Source organism: Cibotium barometz, chromosome 8 (assembly GCF_041138505.1).
Source record: "Cibotium barometz isolate CiBa-2024 chromosome 8, ASM4113850v1, whole genome shotgun sequence".
Classification (NCBI taxonomy): domain Eukaryota; kingdom Viridiplantae; phylum Streptophyta; class Polypodiopsida; order Cyatheales; family Cibotiaceae; genus Cibotium; species Cibotium barometz.
The window spans coordinates 39087209-39102413 of NC_141053.1; the positions used below are offsets into that span (position 1 = coordinate 39087209).

The 15205-nt window shown below is 45.0% G+C and overlaps 1 protein-coding gene across 4 annotated transcripts in view; it reads right to left on the reverse strand.

The window, feature by feature from the left end:
• Positions 1-5937: 5937 nt before the first annotated feature.
• Positions 5938-15205, reverse strand: part of LOC147636239 (endo-1,3;1,4-beta-D-glucanase-like) — an 82107-nt gene continuing 72839 nt past the window's right edge. The window contains exons 2-6 of one of the 4 annotated variants that reach the window (XM_086801673.1): positions 7654-7783; positions 7453-7563; positions 7281-7367; positions 6375-6467; positions 5938-6250 (exon numbers count right to left, since the gene is read on the reverse strand). In XM_086801673.1, the coding sequence (XP_086657799.1) occupies positions 6101-6250; positions 6375-6467; positions 7281-7367; positions 7453-7557 (435 nt within the window). In that variant the 5' untranslated portion in view covers positions 7558-7563; positions 7654-7783 and the 3' untranslated portion in view covers positions 5938-6100. Of the gene's footprint in view, positions 6251-6374; positions 6476-7280; positions 7368-7452; positions 7784-15205 lie in introns of all 4 variants that reach the window. The other 3 variants (XM_086801675.1, XM_086801672.1, XM_086801674.1) reach the window with 3 other exon arrangements.

Genomic DNA, 15205 nt, shown 5'->3' on the forward strand with positions numbered 1-15205 from the left:
AGTAAAACATAGTGTTAAGGGTGCATATGATGAGGATGTGGTCACACAAAAAGTGAGTAAGCAACAACAAATCAGTAAGAGAAAGGGTGTAGAGACAAGTAGCCTAGTTTGCAAGTCTCCTAGACTAGCTAGAAAAAATACATAAGCTGGTAAGGATTCCTGCACATTGGCACATAACAGTGTTAATGTATCATGTTGTTATGAGGTGCTAGGCTATGCACTTCTACTATATTGATATGATAATGAGATGCTACTATGGCATGTGAAAAAAGATAACACAAAAAATAGAAAGGATTCAAACATGTAAAAAAGAGGAAAAGTGCTACATCAAGGCAAATCATGCATGAAGTTGAAGATATGTACCGATGTCACCTCCAAAAAATGGATAGGATGGACTTTATACTATTTGTGACCAACTCGATTTCTCCAAATTTCTTTCTTATTTGGAGAGACCCCAGTATTACACTTCCAAAATCCACCACAAGGTCCACTGCCTCTGGACTCAAACAGTCAAACCTGTGTTGCGAGACGACTACCCCATGCTCATTTGAAATCTACACCATGGATGTCAAGCCGATGTTTCTTCCAACACCGCGCTTGAATGTTAAGAGCCTTTGTAACCTTGCTATCACTTTTCTGAATCTCATGGCTACAGTTTATAATCATGTGTAGTGCAGCCCTCTTGGCAGCCAACGTATCTTTGCTATGTACTCCTTTTACATTAGAAAGAGATTTCTTCAAGTTCTCGAAAATTGCACTTTTGACGTCCATGATGGGAAGAGTAGTAGCTTGCATGACATCTCGCATTTTGGGGTGTTGCAAAACTTTCCTAAGAACTCCAACTTTCATTCCCAAATCAAGGCTGAGCCTAATTTGTTTAAAATGTCGCACTACTAACAAGGACAACTAATGCGCTTTCCTTTCATAGATAAGTGGCTATCGTGAGTTCCAGCTTTCATCTACCTCTTTGACACTTGAATTGCTATTGCTATAGGTAGTTGGGATACTTGCATTCTGTGTTAGATAATTGTTATTTACACGTAGAATGGCAGAGGCAATGATGTATTTGGAATTCTTTCCACCACCGCTAAGGATAAGCTTGGCAAGACCAACTACCTGTTATGGCCCTATATGATGCACCATGTATTGGTCACCAAAGGCCTTTGGAATGTTGTTATTGGCTTGAGGCATGCCTTGTCTTGTGAGCACAAGCACTTTGGATGGTTATACAAGTTCTGATGTAACACCTCCCACACCAGAACAAGCTAGGTGTGATGGCACGGATGCACATGCACATGCATTAGTAGCACTTTCAATGAAAAGAAGCGCATTATTCCTCATATTCGCTCATGTAAAACTGTGAAACATGCTTAGGATGCGCTTGTTGTTACGCTTTATGAGGTGCATAGTAATGAGGCACAAGTGGCCTACTTTTGCGCAAGCAGTTCGAATCTGAGCATATAAATGAGGAAGTTTTAATGGATGCGTTTCTCACAAGGATTAAAGATCTCAAGGAGCAACTTGATGAGGCCTATCTGGATAATTCTTTGGTATCTATTGGTCTTACAGATCTACCAGATTCATACCAAGGTTTTGCATCTACACTTGCACATGATAAAGGGTAACCCCAATGCCCTTACTTTTGATGAGTTGGTTTTAGTTCTCTTGCAAGAAGAGAAATCTTGCAAGAGTACTAAAACCAACTAGTATTCGTGTGGGAGATCAGGCATTTGCTGCTAGTCAAAAAGGTAAAGAAAAAGCCTTTTCTCAGGGCAGCTATATAAGCCAAATGCAGAATTAGTCTAGTCTTCTGGAAAGGATGCTGCTGAGAAGGGGGCTGATAAGCCTAAGAAGAAAGACAAATGCAACTATTGTCATTACATAAATGAATATTAAAAAAAGACTGGAAGAATCAGGCATGGATGTGGCTAATGTATCAGTACCAAGTGCTAAAAAGAAGGAGTTAGCAAACTATGCACATGATAATTGGGCATTCATTATGCACTACAACTACGATCCTTCTATCCATAACGTATGCATGTCAGTGGGGCAGATCAACATGTCTAGTACTTTGATAGTGGTCATAGCAAGCACATTACTTCTCAATGTGATTTATTTTCCTCACTTGAGTTTGCTTCTTAAGGAGGAATAGTCACATGTGCAAACAACTCCTCGTATCCAGTAAAAGGAGTTGGTAAGGTTGTTCTCACTACTACAAATGGTGTGACAATTTCTCTTAGAAGTCTTGTTTGTGCTAGGAATTAAAAAGAACTTGCTGCTGACTGTCAGTCTCTCTGTCATTGTGAGGCCAGGCCTAGTGGTGAATTTGTTGATGTGGCGGGTGTATAGTTTATGACCAGAGTGATGGAGACATCACTATGGTATCCGGTACCTATAATCCATGGGCTTTACATATTGGACAGGTATGAGATATTGGCACATAATGTTTGCTCAGTTATTACCACACGTGCTATAAGTGACACAAAGCTATGGTGGCATGCTCGCTTTGGTCACTTGAAAAGATAAGAGATGGTGTCAGAGTTGCCAAAGCTTGAGAACCCCATCAAACATATATGTGAGGGTGCATTTTGGGCAAAGATGTAACGAGCATCATTCTCAAAAGATGGATCAGCTAGGGCTATCCAAAAATTATAGCTTATACAAAGTGATGTATGTGGTCCCATAAGGACACCATCGATAGGGGGATATCTCTACTTTGTGACTTGTATTGATGACTACTCCACACACACCTGGGTGTATCTGTTGAAGGTAAAGTCAGAGGTTTTTACATGCTTTAAACACTTTGTTTCTATGGCTGAAAATCTATCTGCAGGTAAAGTCGGCACCCTTTATACCAAATCAAGGGGGAAGTATATGTCAAAGAATTTTCATGTATATATGGCTGAAAGAGGCATAAAACATCACTGCATGAGCAACAATGCAATAAGTTGGGTGATAAGGCTATAAAACATATTTTTTGTGGGATACAGCTCAGAAAGCAAAGAGTATAGACTCTACCATCATCTAGTCACAATGTAGATTATGGTGAGCAGAGATGTTGTCTTTGCTGAGAACCCAATTCAATCTATGCTTTTATGTAAAAAAGAGTAAAACATATGCTCACAAGACTTCTTTGATACACTCTTATCTTTGTACAATGCTCGGTAGCCATATGTGGAGCAAATAAATTCTCAAAAAGGAGCTGCAAATTGGGCTGGATGTTATGACACATGAGTATCCACTATTGGCTTTTGTTTTCACCTAGTGGTTCATGTATATCATGGCTCAGCCAACAATGGTCACTTCGAGCTATGAAGGTGAGTACAAGGCAGCTTTTATAGTGACTGTGGAGTGTGTATGATGGCTCATATACCTTTTGGCAGATCTTGGTGTTGGACAGCAATCCTTCACCTTTATCTTGACTGACAGCTAAAGTATATTAGCCATTGCAAGGAATCTAGTGTTTCATGATCATACAAAGCACATTGAGGTGCATTATCATTATGTCAAGGAGAGGCTCATTATAGGAGAGATTACCCTGGCTTATGTCTCTACACATGACAAGGTGGTAAATATGTTCACGAAGGCTCTCTCATGACAGAAGTTTGAAGATTTTCATAAAGCTTAGGGCTTATTGCCATTTGGAGATTGATCAGCCACACTGCACTCATTCTCATCAATCTACTATGAGTGTTATGCTTCCATCTCTCTCTCCTTGCTTATTGCATCTACGTGTGTTGCTACATTGATCTCCATTCCAATAGTGAGAGTGTGGGCTTCTTCTTGGGCTTGCCTAGCAGGGCCCTAGCGGACATCCACATAGCATTTTTATTTCTTTTTTAAAAAATCACAAATCAAAAACGACAAAAGCCCTACCTATACTTCAGAAATCCAAAATTCCTTCAGTGAGGAGATTGTTTTTTTCAAGAAGTTCAATTCTGCACAACAAGACAATGACTCTTTTTTGGAGTGTGTTCATGCACGCTTTGTACTCTCGCGTGAGTGTGAAAGCTAGTCATTTGTATATAAGTTATTTTTAACATTGAGTAATACTTATTCATTCCCTTGCAATAGAATATAAATGAATTCTCCCTCTTCTTTACTCCCTTGTTTGGGTTTGGTTGAATCTTTGCGTAGCTAGATGGTTTGCTTGCATGGATTGGATTGAATGTTGACTTCTCTCTCATGAGCTTTCTTTCTATTTCTCTATCCATCTTCTTGCCTTCGTCTGGGCAAAGAGATCCATTTCTTCACTTCCATTGTGTGGAGTCTCCTTGGTGTGACAAGGAGAGAATCCGAACGATAGCCTAGCACACTCACACATGATTTTTCTTTTATGGCTCTACTGTGAAGTACCAAAGGACACTTGTTTCAACATGTTGTCTTGAACATTGAGCCTCTTCCGACTTTTATGCTGCTACGTGTTGGATTTTCTATATATTACCTTAACTCTTAGAGATACATTCATATTTTTTCTACTTTTCATGCTTATTTTTCATATTCCGATCTTGTTACAAGAGCATAATGAGATTATTGACTTTCTTCATTACTAGTTTTCTCGATATAGTGGGATCCTTCCAATCTCTTGCCACAACACTATGGCCTATAAACAAGAAGCTCATGCCCTTCCACCACTCGTTCACATTCTAGAGCTCAAATCTAAAGATGAAAATGGAGATTTCAAGCACATACGTACATGCATCAGATATGGATAAAATTTGGCATTGTCATTGGGATTCACCACTATTAGACCATGCGCATCCTCGTCTAGGTATATTGGCATCTCAATGATGGCATGAAGAAGAGCAATTCAACTCCACTTCACAAACTAAGGGACTAGGCACATCATATTGACTATTGATGAAACACTTATGAGTATCTCTTTGCATGCTTCCTTTAAAGTAAGTGAACGGCTTAAGGAACTTGCAAAATGCACACTCGACACTACCTAGCCAATTGAGCATCATCCAATGGTAATGAAACTTTGCAAACATGCGGGTAAGGTTCCCCCCCCCCCCCCCCCACACACACACACACATTTGTTTCATCACCATTGGTCGATATTTCGGTATGTTGGCATGGAAAAGAGCGATAAAAGTGAAAGGATCACCACATGTCCATGACTAACTTCCTCACAAACATCATCAATCGCAAAGGTGACACCAACAAGAGCAATATTAGCACCTAAGTGGTTGGCTTAACCACAATAAACTTACTTTCCAAGTACTCGTATACATAGGCTTTTACAAAAGAGGAAAAAATTCTCTACTTGTATTTTTTTAAAAAAAACTTCTATAATCTAATGTAAAAAGACTCAAATGAGCTTCATCACTAGCTAAATTTGCTAGCAAATATAAGAGTGACTACACTAATATGCATTCTTTAGCTCCTTTACTTTTGAGTAAGATTTATGTCTTTCCTTTGGTATGGTTGCGAAACACCATCACATTGGAAACACAATTTGTTAGCTAGTGTCCAGCCAATGCCTCAGTATATTAGAATTTACAAAATGGACATTAAAGCTACCACCATTAGAGCTACCACCACTGGTGGGCATATTTTGAGTAAGTGACCTCTTGTGAATGTGCATTTCCTTCCATCCTCCTTCCTTCTGTTGATGGAAAAACTCATATGGCTTACTTAAACATGTGACAATGAGGAAGTTCCAATCAAGTTACTCAAGGAAAGCTTTCCATCTAGGACTACACCCTAGAATTCTAGATTTTGTTGATGTGCCCCTTGGAAAAAATGGTTCTATACCTTAGTGCAGATCATATAGATTATAATATAATCTATCTTTTCAATGGCAAGTCTACTAATGCTTGCATGGATAAAGTATCAAATTTTAAATTCAACCAATTATTTAGTATCAAAAGTCAACATCTTATAGCTGTGTACAGGCCTGAAACTTGAAGGCTGCAATGGGCGTAAAGGCCATAAAAGTAAATTTTCCTTACTAGTGGGCTTCAAATGAAGACCAAGATAGTAACTGCACAATTGTGATCCTTGTTTCTATGGTATATTATGTTCTATCAAAAGGGTACTCCCTCCTTTCTCAGATACATGGAAGCAAAGCCAAGGCTTCTAATAGCCAATGATGCTATGCACTTTCCTGCATACACATTTGAAACCAAGAGATCATATCATCATGAGCAGCTTCTGCTTGCTTGGCAACTTGTTCATCACTTGGATCATAATGCACAGTCCAACCATGTTGGACTCCAGGATAAATCTTCACAAAATGCTCAACCTGTGGAGTGCATAAACCATAAGAGAAAAAGAATGCCACAAAAGTGGAACAAGATCACTACTAGTTTCAACTTTGACAGTCAAGGTTAAGAAACCAAGAGAACTGGGTGAGTCCAACAGATTACCCCTGCTTCATTTTTAAGAATTGTTCGAAACTCTTCTATAACATGAACAGGTGTTGTCCTATCTATTTCCGTTGCTAAAATTGCAATGGGAACCTGGACAGCTGCAAAGAATACCCAATGAGGGCTTTAACTCAAAATAAACATACATAAGAGAAACCCAATGAGAGCTTAAACTTACATACATACATATTACAAGCATGCAGCTTAAATTCATACATACGCATGCATACACATTACATACATATTACATTACATATAGACACGCAAGCATCCATACGATGCATGCACAATCATAGACATACAACACAAGCATGCAAGCTGAAACTCAAATACATACATATACATGCAACATGCATAAATGAACGCACGCATGCAAGCGTAAACTCAAATATATACATACATATATGCATATACACAAAAAATACATACATACGTATATGCATATACACAAACATACATATATGCATACACACAAACATATATAAATGAACACACAAATGCAAAGCTTAAACTCAAATACATACATATCATAAACATGCATTCATAGTACATATGTATATCCATACATGAATACGTACATCCATGCATACATGCAACACATACATAGGCACACATGCATATGCACGCAAACCCACCCAAAAACACATGCATAATAATCATTATAGACGTCCCATCTCTTGTTTTCTCTCTTTTTAAAACATATATATATACCTAGATGAATCCAGGAACATGCCCAAATTCACCTTTTAGGAACATGCCCAAATTCACCTTTTAGGAACGTGCATGTTATATACTCATGGTAATCAACCCACAAGACTATACAACTATCAACTCCATTATGCATAGTATGGACTAGATACTAGGACATCCCCACTAACATCATTGCCCAATAGTGTATGAGCTCACCCTTAACATCTTCAATGGTGACTCGAGAAGGATGGAGAAGCACAACCGCTTTAATGCTACTCCCTCTTGAGCTGATAGCAATCTTGGCTACATGTCATTCATTAGTAGACGATCAGGTAACTCAGCAAGAAAATCCTTGAACGAAAAGCTACATATCTCTCAACAAGCTTACTTGACAATACCGTAGGCTCGTACCTCCCCAACAAAATCCTGCAACTCCAATTGCCGTAATTCCCTTCATTTGTAGCGCATTTACAATCTTCTTGAAATCATCCATTGGTTTCTGCATAATTACCAGTCAGACTATAGTCAGTAATAGATAATACTTTGTGCTGTTCACGAGACCTATGTAAATTGTGAAGTTGGATTCTACTCCCTCCGGATGATGCTTGGCCAACCACTCCTGACGATTCTCTGGGTGCGCAGGGTCAAAGTGGTCATCATATAGAAGGTCTGGCACTACAACCAGAAAGCCAGCTGCTGCAACCTTATCTGCAAGCCTCCTGTAAGGTTACACAAAGTGGCACCAATTTTGGAACAGTTGACATATGGATAAAACTTAAGAACGAAACTTGAGAGGACAGCTAAAAGCAGGAATGAGGCTGAGGCTGGCTTTTCAGACAATGGGTTCAGCATCCATTCACACAGTTTAGCAAGCTGTAGGCTGACCCCAACGTTCAATATTGACTCAGGACTTTACAGCCAAAATTCCCTTTCAGGAGATGCCTGCTTTGTGCAATTAAAGCAAGAAACATTTCGCTTGTGCAAAAACTAGAGAATTATTGTTAACAGCACTCAATCACACACCCACACAGAGATATGCACAAGAGAAGATGGATGCAAGCTCGGAATGGAACTCTTCGGAATAAACCCAACTCTTGAAGCATTCGTCGAAGCCATATGCCTTCCTTTGCTGCAATAGCTGCTGCCACATATTCAGCTTCAGTAGAGGACAAAGCAACAGTTATCTGCTTCTTACTTTGCCAGGAAACTGCTCCACCAGGTAAGGTGAAGATATAGCCAGTAGTTAACAATTATGCATCAACGTTTCCCCTATCAACATTACACCAGACTTGGAGAAGAGGTTGAATTGATGTTGAGCTGGCATACACTAGAGAGAAATGCTTGGTTTGCCCTATCAACATTACACTAGACTTGGAGAAGAGGTTGAATTGATGTTGAGCTGGCATACACTAGAGAGTAATGCTTGGTTTGCTGAAGGTAACGTCCACTCCATGTCCTGCACCTTCTTGTTCAGACATGTCTACGTGGCATCCTAGTGCGGGATGCACGTGACAGGCTCTGAGACCATCTTCACCCACTGTCCGCCTCTTGAGATCACCGCCAGCCCTATACGTAGCTCCTCCAGCCCTATACTCAGCTCAGCTCCAGCTCAGCCTTGTGCGTTTGAGGGAAAGAGGGAAGAAAAAGATCAGCTCACATCAGCATTTTGTTCACAGAGGTGCACACATTTTTTGGGGCTTTCTTTTTCATACACTTTTTGTCAAATTCAAGGCCACCGTGCTGCATATTTAGGGATTCTTGTTCATAAGGGGGAGTTTTGTGAAGTGGAAGCATCCATAGGCACTACTGTTCCTGTGGAATACTCCCAGAGTCTTGTGTTAACTCATTCAAGTATACACCTTGTTTTTGGTATATTTCGGCGACCACACCTTCAATCCCATCATATCCAGGTGCCTTGTGTACACACTCCCATAGCTATGTTTTTCTCTTATTTTCCCAAGAGGTCACATCAAAGGGGGGGGGGGGGAGGAATTTCGTACTACTGTGAGGATGTCACAAAGAGCTGCTTCCACTGAACTTTCCGGGTTTGGTTCATTCATGAAGATTGGCTTTATGGTCCCAACTACTCACTATGGAGCTTCATGGTGAAGAGTTTGTTAGTTGCCAAGGGACTATGAGAGATTGTCATGGGGCATGAGCCTCGTCCAGCACCAACTCCTAGCACCTCCTCAACATCAAGGGGGGACTCAAACTGTGGCACAAGTTGAGTCCCCCCAACTACTCACTATGGAGCTTCATGGTGAAGAGTTTGTTAGTTGCCAAGGGACTATGAGAGATTGTCATGGGGCATGAGCCTCGTCCAGCACCAACTCCTAGCACCTCCTCAACATCAAGGGGGGACTCAAACTGTGGCACAAGTTGTGTCAAGCATTTCAGCATCACCTCCTAGACTCACTGAAGATCAAAGACGGTGGGATGCCCATGATGCTCAAGCAATGGCCATGATTGCTCTTTCAGTCAAGCGATCAATTGTACCTCACATCCGATCCTGTAGCTCTGCAAGGGCTCTACCCGGATGGTCCTCGAGACCATGTTCCACTCTCATAATGAAGCACGAGTCATGTACCTAATGCACGAGCTGGACAACTTGACCATGACACAAACCAATTACCCGAAATGTGTCAAAAGGCTCCCGTCATCATTAAGTGTGAACTTGGGATACCCAACTTTCCAGTCATTAGCCATATACAAACTAAAAGAGAGATCCGGAAAGGTGGCACAGTGTGCGGTGATATATGTTTAGACCACCCAAACAATGACAAGTGCTTGGAAGAAGTACTAGGCCCTCCATGACCAGTTCCGAAAGATCTTTCTTTGGGACAACCTGCCTCCCAAACTTCCCCCATCTAGCCCAAAGGACCACAAGATTCAGCTCCTTCCAGGTTCCAAACCCCCAATAAGTTTAGAGACGGAGTTGGACCGTCAACTCCACGAATTGCTGCAATCCAGTTTCATACTCTCTAGTGTCTCTTTGTTCGCAGCCCCGATCCTCTTTGTGAAAAAGAAGGATGGATCCTCATGGTTTTGCGTAGATTATCAGGCGCTCAACGAGCTGATGATAAAGAGCAAGTTCCCTATGCCTGGGATTGATTATATCTTAGAGAGGCCAAGGTGTTTTCAAAGATTGAACTCAAAAATGGGTACTATTGTTAGAAGTCATCTCCTGTCCAGTTTTATACACCAGGGCCTTTGTTGTGGGTGTGCCCGCCCTTATGAGGTGTTTTACCATTTTTCCTCACTCCCCGTATTTTTTCCCTATTTTTCCCATTTTTTCGAGTGGTGTGGAGGGTTGCTAGAGGTTGGCACGAGCACTGAGTGGCTGGCCGACTGTCCCATCTGCAGTCCTGTGGTTGGCCGACTGCCCAGACATCAGTCGTGGACTTCTGTATGCTGGCTGACTGGATGTATGCAGTCGTGGACCTCATTTGTTGCTGGCCGACTGTTGATGCAGTCGTGGAGTGTCTTTTTCAGCAGGCCAACTGCTCATATGGGGGCATATAAATAGGCCCCCAGCCCCCATACCATTTGTGTACCATACCCGGGATCTTCTTGTGTATATAGAGCAGAGTTACACGCCTATATCTCTCTCTCTCTCTCTCTTGTGCTGTATTTTTCTGCATGCGTTTTTTGCTCGTGTCCCAGATTTGGTCATCATCTCCGCTACGTATTCTGACATGGTATCAGAGCCCTAGGCTCTAGATAGGTCTTGGGATTTGTGTGAGCAAGAGGGGGACTGTTGTGTGGCTGATTCGTGGACTGTTTTGGACTGTTCGGGAAGAGAAGAAGCAAGAGGACGGCGGGCTGATTTGCTGGACAGCCACTTGCAGGTATTAGTTCTTCTTTGTTCCCACCCACCCACCCTTTTCAGAGTACATCCCCGCGATGGCAGATTTACTAGAGATGGCTGAGAGGCATGTGAAGATCCCGACACTCCCCACGTTCCCGGTGGACCGTCAGTTGGACGGGAGTAACTACGGCATATGGAAGGTTATGATGGAATCTGTTTTGGAAACTTACGACCTCACAGATTTCGTCGTTGTTGGTATTCCACGGCCGGAAGTAGAGGAAGGGGAGTTACCGTCAACCCGAAAGGACCGGGAGGCTCAGACACAGATGTGGGATCGTGTCAACGCCAGGGTCCGTTCGTTTATCTTTCTCAACTGCACACCACAGGTAATCAATCATGTAAAGCACATGACGCTGGCTAGAGGTATATGGCAGCATTTGGCCTCTCTTTACAACACGGTATCGCCCATGAAGAGGATTTCCTTGGAAGTACAGATGCGGGTTATGAGCCCTGCAAAGTCGTCGACAATGCGGGAGCATATTAACAAGCTACAAGCTCTTCAGCAGGAAGTTCTTCAGGCTGGGAAGGAGATATCGTCAGAGGACATGGCCATAACGTTGCTATCACATTTGCCCTCTTCGTACTCAGCATTTTACTTGTCTTTGATTACCAGTGGGTGGCAGGCTCAGCACCATCACGTGGGAGGAGCTTGTGCCCATGGTCCTGGACCAGGAGGAACGATTCACGAACCCTCCTCAGGGTGGAGGTTCGGAGGCCTTAACTGGCCAACGGTCGAAAAACCGTAACACGGGCAAAGGGAAGGCTTCGTCGGAGAAGTCTTCTGAGAAGAAGTCCGTTACTGACGGGGAGAAACTAAAGGCAGAGAGGACCTGTAATGATTGTGGCAAGAAAGGCCACTATTGGAGGCAGTGTCCCAAGCGGAAGACCGAGAAGGGTGAAGATTCCTCAGCAGAGCAATCATGAAGACTCCGGCTTTTGTGCACTTGGAGGTGGTGGACACCGATGTTTCATTTTCTTCAGGCAGGGAGGAGATTGGAGGACTCTCCGCAATGGATACTCGGAAGTGGATTCTCGATAGTGGTGCTCCCAGGCACATGACTCCTTCCCGCTCCGGTTTACAGGATCTCTGCAAGCTTTCTTGTCACATTCTTACTGGGGATACATCCACTATCCCAGTTCACAGTGAGGGCAGGATGGAGATAGTTCCCGATAGCAGAGGGGGGAAGCATTCCTCCCAGGTGTTGTATGTTTCGGCACTTGGTTTTCATGTGTTGTCAGTGCATCAGGTTTGAAAGACTGGCGTACGAGTGGAGTTTGATGAGCATCTTGTTGCTCTCCGGGACAAAGCAACAGGCCAGGTGGTTTGGGAAGGCGGAGTGGAGAATGGAGTTTACAAGCTTTCAGCACTCTCTCTCCCACGTCCTCAGGTTTGTGATGAGTGGCAGTCTGATGATGGCCACTTAAGTGTGGATACGCTGCAGGTGCAAGCTTTCCGGGACCAGATGGTGGATAGCTTACCAATAGATGGCAGCAGTTGGCAAGAACTCTCCAATACTGATGTTGGTAGTTCTTGTGTTCGTTAGTCAGAGGAAACTGAACAGGTCACTTATGCTCTGATCCCCCAGCCCCCATACCATTTGTGTACCATACCCGGGATCTTCTTGTGTATATAGAGCAGAGTTACACGCCTATATCTCTCTCCCTCTTGTGCTGTATTTTTCTGCATCATCTCCGTTGCATATTCTGACAACTATCAGGTACAAATTGTGGATAGGGACATCCCCAAAACCGCATTCTGAACAACTCAGCGGGCCCACTACGAGTTCATGATCATGCCCTTTGGTTTAACAAACGCCCCAGCTACATTTAAGTGCATAAATGATACGGGTTTAAAAGGTCTTGATAAACAAGTGTGTCTTCATCTTTTTGGATGACATACTGATTTTTCAGCTACAAAAGAGCAACACAACATTGACGTGGAAAAAGTGATGAAATTGTTGGAAAGCAATGAGCTTTATGTTGATGAGAAAAAATCAAAATCTTCTCTATACAAGGTTCATTACCTTGGATATATAATCAATACAAGGTTCATTACCTTGGATATATAATCAATGCCAAAGGCATCTGATTAAACCCTACCCAGGTGGCGAAAATCCTTAATTGGGAGTTCTGGAAACTACATATGACATTCGATCGTTTTCATTTGATATTGATAGTAAATCCAAGGAGAGAGCTCCATTAACTTAGAACGGGACTCGCGGATCGTTCTACCCGTTAGGGTGGAAGGTAGGCAATATCTTTTTTTGGAACCAATTGTTGTTCCGTGATGATACAATCTGTGCGCCGGATTGTGATAGATACCTTATGATTGTCGCAACGCTTCTACAGCGGGTCTAAGATTCAACAGATGTAATAGACGGTGGAAAAATATAGAATATCAAGGGAAAAATGCTCGCTGAAGCTCCCGTCTCACCTCTCCCTGCTCGCGGTTCTGCATAGCGCCTGCTCGCCCCCCCCTGCCTGCTCGCCCCCCCGCCTTCCCATCGCTCCTTCCCCCTCCACCTTCCCCGCATTGCCCGCCGCCTCCTTTTTTAGCCCCCCCCCCCCCCCCCCCCCCCCCCCCCCCCCCCCCCCCCGCCGCCTGCTTCCGCTGCTGCGCCCCCCCCCCCCTTTTTCTGTTCCGCCTCGCTTCCTCTCCTCGCGCCTCCCCCTTGTCTTCGCGCCCCCCTCCCCTCTGCTGCGCCTCATCCCCCCCCTTCCGCCTGCTCGCTTCCTCCCCTTCCCTCTTGCGCGCAGCCCCCGCCTTCCCCCTTTTCTAGGGTTTTTTTCTTTTTTCTTTTTTCTCCTTCGCCTTCTCCCTCCCCCCCCCTCCTTCTTGCTTCCGCCCCTTGGGGTTTTGTTTTTCTTTTTCGCTCCGTATCCCGCCTCTCTGTGTGCAGTTCGGTTCCAGCAGGATCCCGCCTTCGCCTCGCCTTCGCCGCAGCTTCAGACTCTGATGGAGGCTCCTCCCGCCCCGCCTCAGAGGGACTCATCCGCAGCCCCCTCGCCCGCCCCTGAGGTCACCCCCATTAGGCTTTCTCTTTCGCCGGAAGAGGAAGCGAGCCTCACCGCAGAGGTGGAACGCCTCCAGGCTCATTCCACCATCTGCCGTATAGTCGGCACTCGCCCCAGCAGAGGGGAGATCAGGGATCTTCTTCAGGCCCGCCTTCTTGCAGATGTGGGCAAGATCCTGGATGTACAGCTTCTGGGCCGGGGACATTATCAGTTCGAGTTCGAGGCCGCCCAGAGCGTTGCCAAGGTGCTTGCCATGAGTCCCCTTGACATCAGGGGTGCTCGGGCTTTCTTCAGACCTTGGCAGCATGGATTTGACCCAGCAGCGGGCGGAGCAGGGAGAGCGCCTCTTCCATGTTACAGTTTGTTTCCCTGGTCTCCGCCGGGAGTATCTTCCGCTCCTCTCCAGGCTCGGAGCATTGGTGGGCTCGGTACTAGAGACGGGCCCCTCAGCAGCTTCAGTGGTGGCCAGAGCAGCTGGGCTACCTTCGGTCAGAGTGTTGGTGTCTGACATCTCCTCCCTTCCTAAGGTCATTCAGCTACCTAGGATAGGGGGGGGTGGATAGATCAGAGAGTGGAGCTCTCGGGGCTCCCGAACCAGTGCTTCATTTGCAGGCAGGTCGGTCATCTGGCCAAGGCCTGCCCTCGCAGGAGACCTCGACCCTCACCACAGCAGCAGGCTACTAATGGCCCGCCCACAGATTCGGCTCGACAGGCTGCCTCCGGGACACCTGCTCAGGCCACAGAGACCTCGGAGTGGCAGCCTGGACAGGGGCGCCGCCGAGGGAGACAACCACAGCAGCACGCCCAGAGATCGCTGCAGCAGCAGCCACAGTCTCAGCCTCACTGGGTTCCCGTGAGGAACAGCTTTGCTCCCCTTCAGGAGGAGACCCCTGCAGCGACTGAGGACCAGGAGATGCCAGCTCCCCCTCCTTCTCCCCCCCCACCCCCGTCCCCTCCCACCGCCTCGCTTCCACCATCGCCTCCTCCCGTCCCCGCTCCGGTTTCGGCAGCGGCTCCCTCTCCACCTCCCTCGCCTCCCCCTCCTCCCCCTCCGCCCGCCTCACCTTCCCGGGAGGCCCTGGCAGTTCCCTGGCGCTCACCTGCAGTCCGGAGAGCGCTGAGCACAGACCTCGCTCGAGCATCACAGAGGAGATCTATGCCGATTAGGGCCTCACGGATTTCATCTATCCGCAGTCGGCTGAGTCGCCTTGGCATTAGACAGCGCTCCGAGGCTTTTGATTATACCTTCACACGGCTT